At 39.1% G+C, this 20,619-nt stretch overlaps 1 protein-coding gene across 1 annotated transcript in view; it reads left to right on the top strand.

Annotated features, from left to right (window-relative positions):
* FAF1 (Fas associated factor 1) overlaps window positions 1-20,619 on the top strand; it is a 486,072-nt gene that overhangs the window by 172,673 nt on the left and 292,780 nt on the right. Inside the window, exon 4 of the mRNA XM_082614051.1 lies at window positions 9,782-9,993. Coding sequence (XP_082470177.1) covers window positions 9,782-9,993 — 212 coding nt within the window. The remainder of the gene's footprint in view (window positions 1-9,781; window positions 9,994-20,619) is intronic.

Below are 20,619 nucleotides of genomic sequence, written 5' to 3'. Positions count from 1 at the left end.
AAGGATCTTTGTTTTGTGTGTTTGATATTTGTAGTAAGTTGATTATAGTATGTGAAGACAACTAACTCTTAATTTGTCAGTTTATACCTTAGCAGAGAAAAGAGCTACCAAAAAGAGTTGTTTTTTTTTTTAATATGAATTATTTTTGGAGGGAGAAGAACCTAATCTCTGCGCTTTATAGCTTTTCTTGAAATCAGATGTTTATGTGAATTCAAAAGTGGGAATTTGTTTTTTTAATGTGCCCATAAGTTCAAGGCAAAGAAACTAACTTTTTTAAATACTTAAGGCACTGTGCTGGGTATTTGATATGGTTTTCTTTATTAATACCCATTAAAACCCTTAAGAAATAAATGCTCATATTTCATAGATGAGGAAATTCAAGATTAGAGAATTTATAGATTCACTGAAGGCCACAAATATAGTAGCTGGTGAAGTCTGGATTTTCTCATTTTAAAAACACATTTTCTCATTTTTAAAACTGGTTTTTAAAATGGACATATTTTAAAAATATGGACATATCACATATCACTCTGTCCTCTTCAAGGTCAGTAACCCAGGCATGTCACAACTTTTAAGATTTTTTCCTTTGGGTAAAGAAGTTGAAATTTAATACACGTATATAACATCTTTCTTCCACAGCTTTGTTTTAACAGTTATTATTTTACTTGTAGGCAAGTAAAGGCATTTTACAGGTAGAGAGAATAAGGCATGAAGTGACTTGGCTCAGATGATACAGCATGATGTTGATGAGTCAGTAAGCAAGTCTTCCATCTCGTCTTCCAAGGCTTATTTCACTAGACAATATATTGCTAATACAGCATATTTATAAAGTGTAAAAATATGCAGTCATAATCTAAACCATTCATTTAGTCATAAGCAAACATCAAGTATGTACATGTATATTTACTACATCTTGTTGTAATATTTTATTTATTCAGGATATTGTCCAGAGCCTTTTAAAAAATTATTTTTTGGAGAAAACTATTGTTAGAAAGGAGCACTAATGAATTACTTGTATTAGTAGAGAGTAGATGCTATGTTTTATAAAAATTTTATGAATTAATAGTGTAATTTTACTCATTGACTAAGTGGGTGGTATTTATCAACTCATTTATTTTATGATCCAGACAGATATACTGTATATTTCTTTGTCTATTGTTTAATTCATTGAGGAAACCTAGCGAAGACAGGTTTGTTTTCAAATCTTGAGCATTATTATAATAGCTTTCAGAATATATAAGTGCTGAGGTTTTCTGATTTAGAAAATGTCCGTTTTGGCCAGTTAGTCTTTATTTATTGTCTTTTCTGATACCCATTTAAAAAATCTGATCTTTTTCTAGAGACAAATTTATCTTTAAGACACATTTTTTTTGCACCTAGAGGTTTTACCATGGGATGGACTTTTAAAAATTGAAATAAACAAGTGCAGAGTTTCTGTTTACTTTGCTTTGTTCACTGTCTTCCAAGGATCTGTGTGGTTTGTAGAGGAAAGTTGAGTAAGGATAAAAACACTCCTTTAGTTGAAGTTTAGATCTAAAATAGATTTCTCCATAGAGTTTGCCTTACCACCCAGTGTCTTTTTTTTTCCTCTTTCTTTTAAATTATTGATTAACTTGAAAAGAATAGTGAGAAGGTTAAATTATAGGATGGTAGTCTTCATAGATGAAAAATCTTAAAAACAGTTTTTTTTTGACTCAACAGTTTTGGATGCCTTTGCACTCTTTGGATATCAGTGAACATTAGTCACAACTAACAAAATCATTCATTAACTGGTAATCTCTTTTCCTCTCTCTCTCTCTTTTTTTCTTTTGATTGCTAGTAAAAAAAAACTAATGTAAATTCATTATTTTTGTTGATCTCGAAATAGAGTAATTATAGCTAATAAGAAAAATTTCAAGAGATAGCTTTAAAAAAATCCTCTTTGTGGCTGAGAAACATACCAAAGAGCGTGCTCTGATTAGAAATATTAAACTATCTTCTAGAGTTAGGGTTTGGTAAAGGGAAAAAAAGCACCACACTAGCACCTCTTTCAAAACAGAGGGGATTTCATATAGGGAATGAGTTACACAAATATATAGTAGGTTGAAAGAGCAGTAATGACTGCAGGAAACAACTGGACCATCAGGCCCACATGGGGGTGGGTTCTGCTGGTCGATGAGGAAGGGAGCCTAGGACAGGAGGAGACTTAAAGCTGAGAAGGGTGGGCAGAGCCGGGACTGTATGGGGCAGATCCATGGCACCCACTCCAGGAAGCCTGCTCTAGGACAGACCTTCCCAGAAGAGGCCCCTATTGACCATCAAAGGGCACAAGGTCACTCCTGGTACTGGAAGAAAAAAGGAAAGAGCTTGGGAGAGGTTGAAGTTAGCAGAACTTTGGAGCTCAGAGGAAGGGCCCTAGGAACTTGGCCCCAGACACATGAGAAAGAAGTCCTGCTCAGCTGATACTGGTATTTCTGACAGGATGCAGAGGCTTGTTTCGAAGTATTGAAAGAAAATAGAAGCTAACTTCAGTGGTTGATATTGAAACAAAGTGGGTGTCATTGTTACGGCGTTGTCAGTGCTAGGGTAACGTTGATAGGATCAGTGTGTAAACTATAAGAAGAGAATTTTGTCTGTGTCTGTGTGTGTATACGTGTGCTGTTACTGTCCTTGTTTCTGTTATGATCATAAAGCCATGGTTGATATTTACCAGTTTCTTCCACTATTTATTCTATATTCCCTCTGCCAGTGCCTCAGATAGTCAAGGTTCTCTGCTTCGTGGGACATCTCAAACATTCATTCTTGAAGAGTTAGAATCCTCAGTGGACTTACCCTTTTTAAAAAATTGGTTGTAGTTTCCCACTAACTCTTAATTTTGGACATACTCTAGAAAACAGTCCATTGCATAGCAACAACCTGATTTTTTTTCTTTGGTAATCAAGACCAGCTAGTACCTCCTCCTTTGCTAGTTGATTCAGTAGCATGAGGAGTATAAAATGGCCAACCGGCATTCTCAAATTCTAATACAGTGGAAGTACTGTGGAAACATTACATCCTGTGATCTCTGAACCATCAGAGCCCAAATTTGCAGGAAGCAAAAATTTGGTAAGTTATTAGGCATAAAAAGGGGAACCCTTACCACGACTTAATTCCCATACTCATTTTTTTCCTGGCAATATGAGATATATCACTGTGTTTTGGTCATTGATATAAAGAATATACCACATCCTTTAAGGTGGAGCCCCAAGCTTTGACGATATTCTCTCCCAACCTGTGGCATAACTATCTTCACCATTACACTGTTCAGTCAAGCTAGGTGCTTCTGGGTAATGATATACACCAGTGATACCAGTGCTGCACTTCTCTTACTGTGAAATGAGTTCCTTGGTTAGAACCAGTGTCGTGTGGGAAGCCATAGATCAATAAGGCATTCCCTAAATCCATAAATGGTGGTGCTGGCAGAAGCATTGCTGTCAGGGGAGTCAATTTCATATTCAGAAAAGTGTCTTTTTAGGTAAGAACAGATCACTGCCCCCTCCATTATAGAAATGATCCATTACCAGACCCTTGAGGAATGGGGCCGTATTGAGAGCTCCTTATTGGTCTCTGTTTGCAGTTTAGGCACTCAGTTTCCTTAGCCAGATTCAGACTTGGTGAGGGTAAGTTGATGCTGTTGTGCCTATGCCTAACCTCTATCCCTATTGGCATGGCCACATTGTACATTAATGCATTGAGTAGTCCTGGGGTAGTAAGGGAATAAGCTAACTGACATCAACAGAACAATGTCATCTTATCCATATTGAGAGCCTTTTTTTTTTGAGTGGATAGCTTGTAGATAGCAGTCACCCCATGACATATATTCACATTTTGTGTTCATTCTAAATGATCCATTTCCAATCCTCTTCCCCAGACTTGTGTGTCAGCCAATTTTCTTTTTATTCTTTCCAAGCTCTGATCAGCTGGGCAACCCATTAACTATTGCCTGTGATTCAATGTAGATTTGTATCTCAGGTTATTTCTCCTTCTAAATGAAGTGGTCAACCTGTGGTACAACCTTAAGTTCTCCCCACTGGGAGGCTTTTCTTTCACTACTGTCTTTCAGGGATATCTTTGATTGGGATTGTAATGTTTCAGCAGTCTGTTTTTGGTTGGTACCAGCATATTATACATAACCATTTTTTCCTTTCCCAGTCCAAATGTTTTTCTTTCTCAGTTAGCTTAGATATCTCTTATGCACTGATGAGAAATACCAGGTGCAGCAGCCAGCCATGTACCGTAATATGCTTCTGACTCCTGGACCCCAAAACTTCACCATGGTGAAGGCCTCTGCATTTTCGTGGTGTGTATCTCCTAATCTCTAGCATGCATGTATCTTACCAAAGCATCTAAGTACTTGCTACTTTTGCTCTTCAGGACCAATCTACATTGTCATCACCATAATGTTTTGTGGAATACCTGGGTTATCAAGATCTATCCAGGCTAGATTATTATGCCAAAGAGCAAGAGAGTTGTTATAATCTTCAGGAAAATATAGTGAAGGTATATTGTTTACCCTGCTGAGAGGAAGCAAAATGCTTGTCATGGTGCTTGCAAATTAAAATAGAGGGGAAAAAAAAGTCTATGCAAGTTTAGTTGCTTCCTGTTGTCTCCTCCTACATAATAACCCTAATTCCATGAATTAGGAAGTCAATATGAGCTATCTATCGGCATCTGGGGAAAAAACTACAGGGTAGGTTAAATAGATTGAATGAACACTGTATGACTGGATTTAGGCCAAAACCTCATTTACCACCATAACTTCCATTTTTGTATCCCCAGGAATTAGTATTAGAGTTAGCATCTAGTAATCCCCTAAAGCTCTAGATATTTTCCTTTTTTCAGTACACAAACCCCTAGTAAATGGCTACAGGTCTCTTAGGGAAATTCTTAGAGGAAAATTTACAATACACATATGTGGCTCTGTTGCATTGTCTTTGGGGGACCAAGGACTTTGTGTTTGGCAACTGGGAGTGACTGTGACCCTCCATTATAGTTATAGAAGTTAGGATCTAGGCTGCCAGATCTAGGTTTCTGTTGTTTATAGATCAAGTAATATTTTAGTCAACTGACTTTTCATTTTGTTTCTTAGAAGTACCAAGTTCAGTAAAGCACTACTAAAGGTCTCTGCAGGTTGAAATCTTCTGATTGCCACATTTTGTCCATGCTGCCCGTTAACATCATTGCTCCCTCCTTTTTCTTGTTAAACTCTGCCATTTGACCTATGCATTCTGGGATCTCGTCATGCCTATTAGGGAGTCTTTTTCAGTGGTGTCATCTCCCCATGTTATTCCCAACCCACAGAAGACAGCCACTACAGATTTTTTCAAGGATGTAGATTCCCTCACTAATGTATTTTTCAGTGCTTTAGTGCAGTGTTCTCTGGGACCTCATGGATTATGTAGTAGGAGGATGTGTATAATATATTCAGGTTGTACATGGTTAATCCACTTTAGCATTCATATTTTTCTAAGCATCTGGATTTCTTCTACATTTTGCCAGGAAAGTTTGGGCATTTCCTCCTCATTAAATGTAGACTCCTTTGGGATTTAAGTTTCATTCAGTCGACAAGGAAACTATTAGAAATACTTACAACTGCTTAAGCAAATATATTATATTTGGCCCTATTCAAACTCTTTTGGTCAAACTCACTTAAAATTCATTTCTACAACTATTCCCTAGGTTTTTGCTGATATAATTTATCAAAATATTATAATTACTTTTGGATGTAAGCTGTCTTTTCTCAGTTAAGACATCGTACTTATTTTCTTGGAACATGCCTACATCTCATTTTAGAGGTAATAAGGAATGGTGGAGGTAGGTTTTGAGAATAGACATCCCCCTTCAAGGCAACTGTCTCAGGTAAGAGTATTCATAGTTTTTAAGCAAGAGGCTAATCTTCTCAGTCATGGGAGGAGGAGCTGTTTCTGCTTACAGAAGAGGCTCAGAGAGACTCCAGGGGTTCAAGATTCCAACATTCATCTGAATCCACTCAGGTATCCCCATTTCACATCTTAGGTTCTCACTCCTTCCACAACAGTACCTTAACTTTCACAAAAGAGACGTAGAAAGTATGTATATTCAACTTTCACTGAAAGTATGCAAGCTGCAAAATTAAATTTTGAGTCCAATTAGGAAGATCATACCTGTGGTTACAAGAAATAAGAAACTCTTTTTAAAGTGCCACTTCAGAAACTCTGTAACTTTCTTGTCATGAATTGAACTGAAATTTAAAAACCCCAAGTGTGTCATTTTATTCTGTAAGCTCTCCTTTAGAGTCAGAAGCAGCCTGCTCATAGTCCTTGTCGTCATTATTACCACCATAATGGTCAGGTCAGATAGTCATTTGGTTCCCTTCGGCACTTGTTTCAATAATGATAATTAATCATTATGCCAATGCATGGCTTGGATCACTAGTATCCCATTTTCCATTGGCAAGGAGCTCAGCAGTGCACTGAAGGTCAAGGCCATAATCAAGCCAGTTCCTGAATCCTTTGTTTCCTGGGACACCTCCATTATCAAGAAAATGAAACCACACTAGGGTATTTTTAACAGAGGGGATTTAATGTAGGATTGGTTACACAGGTGTGGAAGACTAGAAGAGCAAAAAAGTAAAACTGAAGTAACCTAGATATAATAACTGCTTCAGGAAGTTACCGCTTGAAGGTGTAGGGAACAAAGGGATTAACAGAACTTTGAAACTCAGAGGAGCTCTTTGAAGCTGAGGATCAGACCTCTGTGGAATGTATACTGTCCAGCCATTAGTGATATCTCAGAGGGAATGACAAGAAGCTGGTTATAAGAGTGCTGAAAAAAGCAGGAGACTGAAAGCTGTAGGGTGATGCTGATTGAAATGCATGCAAACAGGAAGAAGGAAGTCTTTCCTCCCCTCCTCCTAACTACTAATCTCTACCTAGTATCCTCTATTTGACAAAGGTCTATCAGGAAACCATATGCCAAAGGAAAAATATAATTTTGTAGAATCCTAGCCCCTGCATTACAGAATAGACTACAGAAGGATGAATTTGGAGTTAAGAAAACAATGTCAGTGACCAAACTGCTAATTAGCTGTTTTTCTTAGGTTCTGAGAAGTTGTGACAACATTTATATATGTGAAGTATTATTGCACAGATTCTGTTCATAGATGCCTAGAAAGCTCACTTTGGCTTCCAAACAGTGACATTCTTCCTGCTTTGGACATTTTCTCTGTTCTCACATTTTCCTTCCCACATTACTTTCCTTGACTCTGACAACTGGGAGAATGAATAGTTTTTTGTTTGGATCAGTGATTAGAGTGTCTGAACTCTGGTGAGATCTAAGCTAGTCACTTTCAAACTTTTTTGACAAGACCTACAATGAGAAATATTTGCAGTCCAAAATACACATATTACAAATATGTCCCAGAATCAAAAGTTTTATGAAATAATACTTGGCCCTAACTATTTAGTGAAAGATACTGATAATTTCTATCCTATCCTATTCTTTTCTATTCTTAATCTTATTCTGATTGTATTCTTTAAAAGACTTACCACAACTCAATCAATTATGTAATCTATAATTTGATAAACACTGATCAAAGCAACAGTGTGAAGTAAATGTAAATATTCTCTCCTTCTTAATTGTATAAACAATGCTTAACTTGGCAAGTTTTTGGTCATTTTTGTTGTTGTTCCTATTCGGACCCCCAACACATTATTTTTCTTTAAATTCAGGGTGAGAAGAAATATATTTTAGAACTGAGCTTGTAGTTCTGGTGGTGGAGAAAAATTATACAATAATGATATTTAATGGGAGCATTTCTTATGTTTCCTCCCTCCCTACTTTTCCTACTGAGGGGGGAAAAACAGTGACAGTATATATATGATAACTTAAGTCAGAGAAAAAAAATCCAAATTCTTCATAATTATTTCTGTACTCATTAGTTTGTCAAATATTTGTATATCTTCTATGTATAAAATCTTGAACTCAGCAGATGATACAGCCATTAAAAACACAAATGTGAGCTTCATAATTATTGATAGTGGTGAGATGTTAGAACTAGTCTGAGGTAGTAAAACATGCTCTGAGTTGAAAAATACTCAATCTGAGATATGAAAGATAAATATAATTAGCTAGAAGAAAGATAGAATTTGGGGATGGGATGGGAAGGAAAGAATATTCTTAGAAGGAATAGTTTTTATGTTACCTCATGAAATAGGAAGGATCAAGGTAAGACAAAAAACAAAAGGCTGTTCTGGCTATTAGCATAGAGAGATGGAGATAGCATAGCACAAGATGATGATGGGAAGGTAGATAGGATTCAGATCATATAGGGCCTTGTACGCCACTTTGACCATTTATATGAAGAGCAAAGGGGAGTATAGAAGAAAATGATATGAAGACATTTGTCTTTAATTTCACTCTAGTGGTGGTATGGGATGAAATGCAGGGAGGTAAGGGTATGTATGGAGAGATTAGTTAGGCTATTGCATTAATCCGTGCAAGAGGTGACTGTGGCTTGGACTAGGGTAACAGCTTCGGAGGGGAAAGGTAGATGACTTATCTAAAAGATATTTAGGAGGTAAAACTGAAAGGACTAGTTAGATGTGGGAGTTGAGAGAGAAAAAGAGGGCAAGGATAATGCCAGAGGTTTTTAGCTTGGGTAGCTAATATGTGGAATAAATGGGAAAATCAGGCTTGGGGAAACATTCATCGTTTAAACTTTGGCTATACTGGGTTTGAGGTTTGGGATCTTACTAAGTACTAGGCATTGTGCTAAGCTTTTCATACACATTATTTGATCTAATCCTTACAAATATAATTAATTTTCCTATTTTACAAATGAGACAGTTATTAAGTGGACAGAGCCACGATTTCATTTTTATTCTTTAAGAAGGGAGAGATTCAACCGTGTTTAAATGTTTCTGAGAAGAATCCAGAAGAGAAGGAGATGTTGAAGATAATGGAAGGGAAAGGGATAATCCATAATGTAAAGCTAATGAGTAGATGCGTATAGAATCATGTCTTCTCTATTTAGAGAAAGAGAGTGCATATGCAGGTTAGTTTGTGGATTTGATGTTAGAAAGGTAAGGGAATTTCTTCTTGATGGCGTCTGTTTTCTCTGCAAAGTAGGAAAAATATATTTTAAGACTGAGGAGTGAGAGGGAGAATGGAGGTTTAATGATGGTAAAGTTTCAGAATAGTTTTTGTGGAAAGTAGAGTTAATGAATCAATTAATGATTCGGTAAGTAAATGAGAGTGGGTTAAGAAGACACTGTTAGTAATTCACAGAGTTGAAAATGATGTTTTATCAGCATCATAACAGCATAAGGCAAAAATCTAATTAAATGAGATATGTGTGATACTGCTAACAGACATAGAAAGGCAAGGATGGGAGGGAGAGAGTAATGTGGCTTTCAGTCATTGGGAGAGATTTTGTGGAAGAATTAGAACTTACTTAGTCCATGATGCACAGGTAGGTAAATTTGATATGAAGAACAACACAAGCCAAGTACAGTTAAGTCCCCTCTATACAAATGAGTTCTGTTTCGAGAGTGCTTTCGTAAGTCCAGTTAGTTCCTTAGTTCAACAAAGTTAGCCTAGGTACCCAACTAACACAATCGGCCATATAGTATTGTGCTGTAATAGGTTTATAATACTTTTGCATCTTTGAAAGTTTGCAACTTGAAGGTTTGTATGTAGGGGACTTACTGTATGGAGTGGGTCCTTAGTGGTAATCTGTAGTTATTTGGTTGATGATAATCCTTCTTTTATGTCAATATTTCAGTGAATATGGGGGTGAGCCTATATCAGGACCTGCATTTGATCCAGCAAGTCACCCAGCTCCAGCTCCTGCTCCTGCTCCCTCTTCCTCTTCAGCATTTCGACCTGTAATGCCATCTAGGCAAATTGTAGAAAGGCAACCTCGGATGCTGGACTTCAGGGTTGAGTACAGAGACAGAAATGTTGATGTGGTACTTGAAGACAGCTGTACCGTTGGTAAGGTTTTTCCTACCATATAGCCTCCACATATAATTCATTAGGTAAACATTCAGTTTATATTCTTTTCTTTTGAGTTGACTGCTGACAAGAAGGAAAAAAAACAGTTTGATATTGTTTCATACAGATTATTGTGTTCTCATTTTAAATACTGTCTTCAGATTGAGGTAAGTTTGAGAATAATTTTTGTTTGTTCCACATATGCAGAATGGTATATGAAGCTGTTTTAGGGCAGATACAAATCAAACATCTCAGAGCTTTAAAAAACACAAGAATTATTAAGTATATTGATATCAGACTTTATAGCTGAAGCTCCTTCATTTTTAATACTATGATTAATGAGAAATCAGAAATAAGACATTTCCATCACTTCTTCTCCCTGCCAGCTAAATAAATGAGTAGTACTGTTCTCTCAAAGGAGACTCATAGTGTATGCCTGCCATTTTCAGACAAACTTTACCAAAGTTCTGTAGAGAAACTATGTTGAATTCATGTTTGATTCAGATTATTTGATCCATGTTTGTTGTAGAACTAGAAATTATATTAATTTCTATTTTAATATGGTTTTGCCTTATATCTAAATTTTAGATATTTCTGAAATTTTGCCTTTGTTCCTTTTTGGGGAGATCCTTTCCTAATTTATGTCATTTTATTAAATGAGGTACCAGTCTGTGGCCTGTTAGGAACTGAGATGCACAGCAGGAGGTGAGCGGCAGGCAAGCGAGCAAAGCTTCATCTGTATTTATAGCCGCTCCCCATCGCTTGCATTACTGCCTGAGCTCCGCCTCCTGTCAGATCAGCAGCGACATCAGATTCTCATAGGAGCTCCAACCCTACTGTGAACTGTGCATGCGAGGGATCTAGGTTGCACGCTCCTTAGGTGAATCTAATGCCTGATGATCTGAGGTGGAGCTGAGGTGGTGATGCTAGCTAGCACTGGGGAGCAGCTGCAAATACAGATTATCATCAGCAGAGAGGTTTGACTGCACAGAGACCATAATAAATCAATTGCTTGCAGACTCTTATGAAAACCCTATCAGTGAGTGGCAAGTGACAATTAAGCTGGATGTGGTGGCAAGGCTTTATAGTGGCAAGTGAGTTGATGTACTTCAATTGTATAGCAGTGTCTGGTGGCAGGCTTTAAGTCAGAATCCGACACTTATTTTAGTCCATGAGTGGCCCGCCCATTATTTTATTTACCACTACTATCCGCGCCTCTTTCCCACTCTGCGCACTTGTCTCAGTCACAGTTTTGGTAAGCCCACAAGCTAACCCTAGCCAAAATGAGTAAAAAACAAACGTCGCTGGAGAGCTTCTTTGAAAAGGGGGAAAGACCCAATGATGAGACAGCAGAAGACTCTAAGACTGCCAACAAAAAGAAAGCTGCATTTAAAAGAATATACCAAGACTCCTACTTAAATTACAGGTTCATTGCAACAGGTGATTGACATTCTCTAACCCCGATTTGTATAATATGTGGCAACTGGTTATCCAATGCAGCTGTGAAGCCTTCAAAACTGCTTTGCCACATGGAGACCAAGCACCCTGCATTAAAAGACAAGCCTTTGGAGTTTTTCAAAAGAAAAAAATGTGAACACAAGAAGAGAAGCAATTGTTGAAGGCCACCACTTCATCAAATGTGTCTGCACTGAGAGCATCATTCTTAGTGGCTAACTGCATTGCTAAAGCTAAGAAGCCCCTTACTATTGGTGAAGAGTTGATCCTGCCTGCTGCTAAGGACATTTGTCATGAACTTTTCAGAGGGGCTGCAGTTCAAAAGGTGGCACGTGTTCCTCTTTCAGCTAGCACCATAACTAGATGAATTGATGAAATAGCAGAGGATACTGAGGCATAATTGTTAGAGGATTAATGAGTCACCGTGGTACGCAATCCTGGTTGACAAGTCTACCGATGTTGACAACAAGGCAACAATGCTTGTTTTTGTGCGATATATTTTTCTAGAGGATGCTCATGAGGGTATGTTATGTGCATTTTTGTTGCCAACCAACACTACAGCTGCAGAACTATTCAAGTCTTTGAATTATTACATATTAAGAAAACTGAATTGGTCATTTTGTGTCAGTATATGCATGGATGGAGCAGCTGCCATGACTGGACGGCTTTCTGGTTTTGCAACTCGGGTCAAAGAGGTCGTTTCTCAAATGTAAGTCTATGCACTGTATCATCCGTAGAGAAATGCTGGCTAGCTGAAAAATGTCACCTGAACTTAACAGCATTTTGCAGGATGTGATTAAAATTATCAGCCATATTAAAGTACATGCCCTTAACTCACATCTGTTCACGCAGCTCTGTGAGGAGGAGGATGCAGAGTACACACGTCTTCTCTTACACACAGAAGTGAGATGGCTTTCTAAATGTAGATCACTGGCCAGAGTTTTTGAGTTATGAGAACCACTCCAGAGATTTCTTTTAGAAAAAGGGTCACCACTGGCAGCACATTTCAGTGCCACAGAATGGGTCACAAAACTTGCTTACTTGTGTGACATATTCAACCTGCTCAACGAACTCAATCTGTCACTTCAGGGGAGAACGACAGCTGTGTTCAAGTCGGCAGATAAAGTGGCTGCATTCAAAGCCAAACTTGAACTATGGGGGCAACAAGTGAACATTGGGATTTTTGACATGTTTCAAACATTAGCAGAGATTTTGAAAGAGACTGAGCCAGGGCCTTCTTTCTCCCAGCTGGTGCGTGATCACCTATCTCAGCTTTCAAAAGAGTTTGAGCATTACTTCCCAACCGCAGAAGACTGAACTGGGAAGGAATGGATCCATGACCCATTTGTGAATAAGCCAGGTGAATCGACTTTGTCCGTGCTAGAAGAGGATCAACTGCTTGAGATCGCAAATGACGGTGGCCTTAAAAGTATGCGTGAGACAACCTCAAATCTCCATACGTTCTGGATGAAAGTCAAGACGGAATATCCTGAGATTGCCACAAAAGCACTGAAAAGGCTGCTTCCATTTCCAACATCCTATTTTTGTGAAGCAGGGTTTTCTTTTTTTTTTTTTTTTTTTTTTTTTTCTTTTTGCGGTATGCGGGCCTCTCACTGTTGTGGCCTCCCCCGTTGCGGAGCACAGGCTCCGGATGTGCAGGCCCAGCGGCCATGGCTCACGGGCCCAGCCGCTCCGCGGCATATGGGATCCTCCCAGACCGGGGCACGAACCTGTATCCCCTGCATCGGCAGGCGGACTCTCAACCACTGCGCCACCAGGGAGGCCCTGAAGCAGGGTTTTCTGCAGTGACAGCAACCAAAGTGAGATTACGGAGTAGACTGGACATAAGCAACACACTTTGGGTGTCACTGTCTCCCGTCACCCCCAGATGGGACCATCTAGTTGCAGGAAAACAAGCTCAGGGCTCCCACTGATTCTGCATTATGGTGAGTTGTATAATTATTTCCTTATATATTACTATGTAAGAATAATAGAAATAAAGTGCACAATAAATGTAATGTGCTTGAATCATTCTGAAACCATCCCCCCACCCCGTCTGTGGAAAAACTGTCTTCCACAAAACCAGTCCCTGGTACCAAAAATGTTGGGGACCGCTGCATTACAGAGAAAAGCAAGTCTGTTAAAAGAGTGATCCATTCCCAAACATGAATCAGATTGTTATTCCCTTACTTTAAACCATTTAGAAACTTTCCATTGTTTTGGGGATAAAATTCAAATCTTTTAACATGACTCCTTCTTACTCACCATGCCTGAGTTGTGACGGACCTCTTTCAGTTCCTTGAATAGGTTATTAGCTCAGGGCCTTTGTACTTGTTTCTTTTTTTGCCTGGATTCCTCCCCTAGTCTAGTCCCTTCTCCCTGTGCCCATCCCCATGCCCCCAAATATTCTCCTATACATTCCTTTTTATTTTAAAAATGAGATATATACAGTATAGTTTTATTAACTATGGGTACATTGTTATACAGTGGATCTCTAGAACTGTTTCATCTTGAGTAAGTGAAACTCTATATCCACTGAACAGCAACTTCCCATTCTCCCCTCCTGCAAGCCCCCTGGCAGTCATCATTCTGCTTTCTGCGTCTATGAGTTTGACGACTTTAAATACCTTATATAAGTGGAATCACACAACATTTGTCTTTCTGGCTTATTTCACTTCATATGATAAGTGAAAGGCTCATCCATGTTATAGCATATTAAAGGATTTCCTTCCTCTTTAAAAGCTGAATAATATTCCATTGTATGTATATACTACATTTTCTTTCTTTTTTTTTATTAGTTTCTGCTTTATAACAAAGTGAATCAGTCATACATATACATCTGTTCCCACATCCCTTCCCTCCTGTGTCTCCCTCCCTCCCACCCTCCCCATCCCACCCCTCCAGGCAGTCACAAAGCACTGAGCCGATCTCCCGGTGCTATGCGGCTGCTTCCCACTATCTATCTACCTTACGTTTGGTAGTGTATATATGTCCATGCCTCTCTTTCGCTTTGTCACAGCTTACCCTTCCCCCTCCCCATATCCTCAAGTCCATTCTCAAGTAGGTCTGTGTCTTTATTCCTGTTTTACCCCTAGGTTCTTCATGACATTTTTTTTCTTGAATTCCATATATATGTGTTAGCATACGGTATTTGTCTTTCTCTTTCTGACTTACTTCACTCTGTATGAGAGACTCTAGGTCTATCCACCTCATTACAAATAGCTCAGTTTCGTTTCTTTTTATGGCTGAGTAATATTCCATTGTATATATGTGCCACGCCTTCTTTATCCATTCATCCGATGATGGACACCTAGGTTGTTTCCATCTCCGGGCTATTGTGAATAGAGCTGCTATGAACATTTTGGTACATGTCTCTTTTTGAATTATGGTTTTCTCAGGGTATATGCCTAGTAGTGGGATTGCTGGGTCATATGGTAGTTCTATTTTTAGTTTTTTAAGGAACCTCCATACTGTTCTCCATAGTGGCTGTACCAATTCACATTCCCACCAGCAGTGCAAGAGTGTTCCCTTTTCTCCACACCCTCTCCAGCATTTACTGTTTCTAGATTTCTTGATGATGGCCATTCTGACTGGTTTGAGATGATATCTCATTGTAGTTTTGATTTGCATTTCTCTAATGATTAATGATGTTGAGCATTCTTTCATGTGTTTCTTGGCAGTCTGTATATCTTCTTTGGAGAAATGCCTATTTAAGTCTTCGGCCCATTTTTGGATTGGGTTGTTTGTTTTTTTGCTATTGAGCTGCATGAACTGCTTATAAATTTTGGAGATTAATCCTTTGTCAGTTGCTTCATTTGCAAATATTTTCTCCCATTGTGAGGGTTGTCTTTTGGTCTTGTTTATGGTTTCCTTTGCTGTGCAAAAGCTTTGAAGTTTCATTAGGTCCCATTTGTTTATCTTTGTTTTTATTTCCATTTCTCTAGGAGGTGGGTCCAAAAGGATCTTGCTCTGATTTATGTCGTAGAGTGTTCTGCCTATGTTTGCCTCTAAGAGTTTGATAGTTTCTGGCCTTACATTTAGGTCTTTAATCCATTTTGAGCTTATTTTTGTGTATGGTGTCAGGGAATGATCTAATCTCATACTTTTACATGTCCCTGTCCAGTTTTCCCAGCACCATTTATTGAAGAGGCTGTCCTTTCTCCACTGTACATTCCTGCCTCCTTTATCAAAGATAAGTTGACCATATGTGTCTGGGTTTATCTCTGGGCTTTCTATCCTGTTCCATTGATCTATCTTTCTGTTTTTGTGCCAGTACCACACTGTCTTGATTACTATAGCTTTGTAGTGTAGTCTGAAGTCAGGGAGCCTGATTCCTCCAGCTCCGTTTTTCGTTCTCAAGATTGCTTTGGCTATTGGGCATCTTTTGTTTTTCCAAACAAATTTTGCAATTTTTTGTTCTAGTTCTGTGAAAAATGCCAGTGGTAGTTTGATAGGGATTGCATTGAATCTGTAGATTGCTTTGAGTAGTAGAGTCATTTTCATAATATTGATTCTTCCAATCCAGGAGCATGGTATATCTCTCCATCTATTTGTATCATCTTTAATTTCTTTCATCAGTGTCTTATAATTTTCTGCATACAGGTCTTTTGTCTCCTTAGGTAGGTTTATTCCTAGATATTTTATTCTTTTTGTTGCAATGGTAAATGGGAGTGTTTTCCTTTCTTGATTTCACTTTCAGATTTTTCATCATTAGTGTACAGGAATGCCAGAGATTTCTGTGCATTAATTTTGTATCCTGCTACTTTACCAAATTCATTGATTAGCTCTAGTAGTTTTCTGGTAGCATCTTTAGGATTCTCTATGTATAGTATCATGTCATCTGCAAACAGTGACAGCTTTACTTCTTCTTTTCTAATTTGGATTCCTTTTATTTCCTTTTCTTCTCTGATTGCTGTGGCTAAACTTCCAAAACTAAGTTGAATAAGAGTGGTGAGAGTGGGCAGCCTTGTCTTGTTCCTGATCTTAGTGGAAATGGTTTCAGTTTTTCACCATTGAGGACGATGTTGGCTGTGGGTTTGTCATATATGGCCTTTATTAGGTTGAGGAAAGTTCCCTCTATGCCTACTTTCTGCAGGGTTTTTATCATAAATGGGTGTTGAATTTTGTTGAAAGCTTTCTCTGCATCTATTGAGATGATCATATGGTTCTTCTTCTTCAGTGTGTTAATATGGTGTATCACATTGATTGATTTGTGTATATTGAAGAATCCTTGCATTCCTGGAATAAACCCCACTTGATCATGGTGTATGCTCGTTTTAATGTGCTGTTGGATTCTGTTTGCTAGTATTTGGTTGAGGATTTTTGCATCTATGTTCATCAGTGATATTGGCCTGTAGTTTTCTTTCTTTGTGACATCCTTGCCTGGTTTTGGTATCAAGGTGATGGTGGCCTCATAGAATGAGTTTGGGAGTGTTCCTCCCTCTGCTATATTTTGGAAGAATTTGAGAAGGATAGGTGTTAGCTCTTCTCTAAATGTTTGATAGAATTCACCTGTGAAGCCATCTGGTCCTGGGCTTTTGTTTGTTGGAAGATTTTTAATCACAGTTTCAATTTCAGTGCTTGTGATTGGTCTATTCATATTTTCTATTTCTTCCTGATTCAGTCTTGGCAGGTTGTGCATTTCTAAGAATTTGTCCATTTCTTCCAGGTTGTCCATTTTATTGGCATAGAGTTTCTTGTAGTAATCTCTCATGATCTTTTGTATTTCTGCAGTGTCAGTTGTTACTTCTCCTTTTTCATTTCCAGTTCTATTGATTTGAGTCTTCTCCCTTTTTTTCTTGATGAGTCTGGCTAATGGTTTATCAATTTTGTTTATCTTCTCAAAGAACCAACTTTTAGTTTTATTGATCTTTGCTATTGTTTCCTTCATTTCTTTTTCATTTTTTTCTGATCTGATCTTTAGGATTTCTTTCCTTCTGCTAACTTTGGGGTTTTTTTATTCTTCTTTCTCTAATTGCTTTAGGTGCAAGGTTAGGTTGTTTATTCGAGATGTTTCCTGTTTCTTAAGGTCGGATTGTATTGCTATAATCTTCCCTGTTAGAACTGCTTTTGCTGCATCACGTAAGTTTTGGCTCATTGTGTCTCCATTGTCATTTGTTTCTAGGTATTTTTTGATTTCCTCTTTGATTTCTTCAGTGATCACTTCGTTATTAAGTAGTGTATTGTTTAGCCTCCATGTGTTTGTATTTTTTATAGATCTTTTCCTGTAATTGATATCTAGTCTCATAGCGTTGTGGTCGGAAAAGATACTTGATACAATTTCAATTTTCTTAAATTTACCACGGCTTAATTTGTGACCCAAGATATGATCTATCCTGGAGAATGTTCCATGAGCAGTTGAGAAAAATGTGTATTCTGTTGTTTTTGGATGGAATGTCCTATAAATATCAATTAAGTCCATCTTGTTTAATGTATCATTTAAAGCTTGTGTTGCCTTATTTATTTTCATTTTGGATGATCTGTCCATTGGTGAAAGTGGGGGGTTAAAGTCCCCTACAATGAATGTATTACTGTCTATTTCCCCTTTTATGGCTGTTAGTACTTGCCTTATGTATTAAGGTGCTCCTATGTTGGGTGCATAAATATTTACAACTGTTATATCTTCTTCTTGGATCGATCCCTTGATCATTAAGTAGTGTCCTTCTTTGTCTCTTCTAATAGTCTTTATTTTAAAGTCTATTTTGTCTGATATGAGAATTGCTACTCCAGCTTTCTTTTGGTTTCCATTTGCATGGATTATCTTTTTCCATTCCCTCGCTTTCATTCTGTATGTGTCTCTAGGTCTGAAGCGGGCCTCTTGTAGACAGCATATATATGGATCTTTTTTTTGTATCCATTCAGCCAGTCTGTGTGTTTTGGTGGGAGCATTTCATCCATTTGCATTTAAGGTAATTATCGATATGTATGTTCCTATTCCCATTTTCTTAATTGTTTTGGGTTTGTTATTGTAGGTCTTTTCCTTCTCGTGTGTTTCTTGCCTAGAGAAGATCCTTTAGCATTTGTTGTAAAGCTGGTTTGGTGGTGCTGAACTCTCTTAGCTTTTGCTTGTCTGTAAAGGTTTTAATTTCTTCATCAAATCTGAATGAGATCCTTGCTGGGTAGAGTAATCTTATTTGTAGGTTTTTCTCCTTCATCACTCTAAATTTGTCCTGCCAGTCCCTTCTGGCTTGCAGAGCTTTCTGCTGAAATATCAGCTCTTAACTTTATGGGGATTCCCTTGTGTGTCATTTGTTGTTTTTCCCTTGCTGCTTTTAATATGTTTTCTTTGTATTTAATTTTTGACAGTTTGATTAATATGTGTCTTGGCATGTTTCTCCTTGGATTTATGCTGTATGGGACTGTCTGTGCTTCCTGGACTTGATTAACTATTTCCTTTCCCATATTAGGGAAGTTTTCAACTATAATCTCTTCAAATATTTTCTCAGTCCCTTTCTTTTTCTCTTCTTCTTCTGGGACCCCTATAATTAGAATGTTGGTGCGTTTAATGTTGTCCCAGAGGTCTCTGAGACTGTCCTCAGTTCTTTTCATTCTTTTTTCTTTCTTCTGCTCTGCAGTAGTTATTTCCACTATTTTATCTTCCAGGTCACTTATCCGTTCTTCTGCCTCAGTTATTCTGCTGTTGATCCCTTGTAGAGTATTTTTAATTTCATTTATTGTGTTGTTCATTGTTGCTTGTTTCATCTTTAGTTATTCTAGGTCCTTGCTAAATGTTTCTTGCATTTTCTCTATTCTATTTCCAAGATTTTGGATCATCTTTACTATCATTATTCTGAATTCTTTTTCAGGTAGACTGCCTAGTTCCTCTTCATTTGTTAGGTTTGGTGGGTTTTTATCTTGCTCCTTCATCTGTTGTGTGTTTTTCTGTCTTCTCATTTTGCTTATCTTACTGTGTTTGGGGTCTCCATTTTGCAGGCTGCAGGTTCGTAGTTCCCGTTGCTTTTGGTGTGTGTCCCCAGTGGCTGAAGTTGGTTCAGTGGGTTGTGTAGCCTTCCTGGTGGAGGGGACTAGTGCCTGTGTTTTGGTGGATGAGGCTGGATCTTGTCTTTCTGGTTGGCGGGTCCACGTCTGGTGGTGTGTTTTGGGGTGTCTGTGTACTTATTATGATTTTAGGTAGCCTGTCTGCTAATGGGTGGCTTTGTGTTCCTGTGTTGCTAGTTGTTTGGCATAGGGTGTCCAGCACTGTAGCTTGCTGATCGTTGAGTGAAGCTGGGTGTTGGTGTTGAGATGGGGATTCTGGAAGATTTTCGCCTTTTGATATTATGTGGAGCTGGGAGGTCTCTTGTGGACCAGTGTCCTGAAGTTGGCTCTCCCACCTCAGAGGCACAGCACTGACTCCTGGCTCCTCAATTTGGGATGATTCGTTGTCTATTCATGTATTCCACAGATGCAGGTACATCAAGTTGATTGTGGAGATTTAATCCTCTGCTCCTGAGGCTGCTGGGAGAGATTTCCCTTTCTCTTCTTTGTTCTCACAGCTCCTGGGGCTCAGCTTTGGATTTGGCCCCGCCTCTGCATGTAGGTCGTAGGAGGGCGTCTGTTCTTCACTCAGACAGGGCGGGGTTAAAGGAGCAGCCTCTTGGGGGGCTCTGGCTCACTCAGGCTGGGGGTAGGGAGGGTCACAGTGCGGGGCGAGCCTCCGGCGGCAGAGTCCGGCAGGACGTTGCACCAGCCTGAGGCGCTCTGTGCGTTCACCTGGGGAGGTTGTCCCTGGATCCCAGGACCCTGGCAGTGGTGGGCTGCACAGGCTCCCCGGAAGGGAGGTGTGGATAGTGACCTGTGCTCGCACACAGGCTTCTTGGTGGTGGCAGCGGCAGCCTTAGCGTCTCATGCCCGTCCCTGGGGTCCGCGCTGTTAGCCGCGGCTCGCGCCCGTCTCTGGAGCTCCTTTAAGCAGCACTCTTAATCCCCTCTCCTCGGGCACCAGGAAACAAAGAGGGAAGAAAAAGTCTCTTGCCTCTTCGGTAGGGCCAGACTTTTTCCCGGACTCCCTCCCGGCTAGCAGTGGTACACTAACCCCCTGCAGGCTGTGTTCACACTGCCAACCCCAGTCCTCTCCCTGCGCTCCGACCGAAGCCCAAGCCTCAGCTCCCAGCCCCTGCCCGTCCCGGCGGGTGAGTGGACAAGCCTCTCAGGCTGGTGAGTGCTGGTCGGC

The sequence above is a fragment of the Mesoplodon mirus genome (assembly GCF_964341445.2).
Source record: "Mesoplodon mirus genome assembly, chromosome: 3".
NCBI classification, from domain to species: Eukaryota; Metazoa; Chordata; class Mammalia; order Artiodactyla; family Ziphiidae; genus Mesoplodon; species Mesoplodon mirus.
The sequence above is the reverse complement of the archived record's forward strand: the minus strand, read 5'-3'. Positions and strand labels throughout refer to the sequence as shown.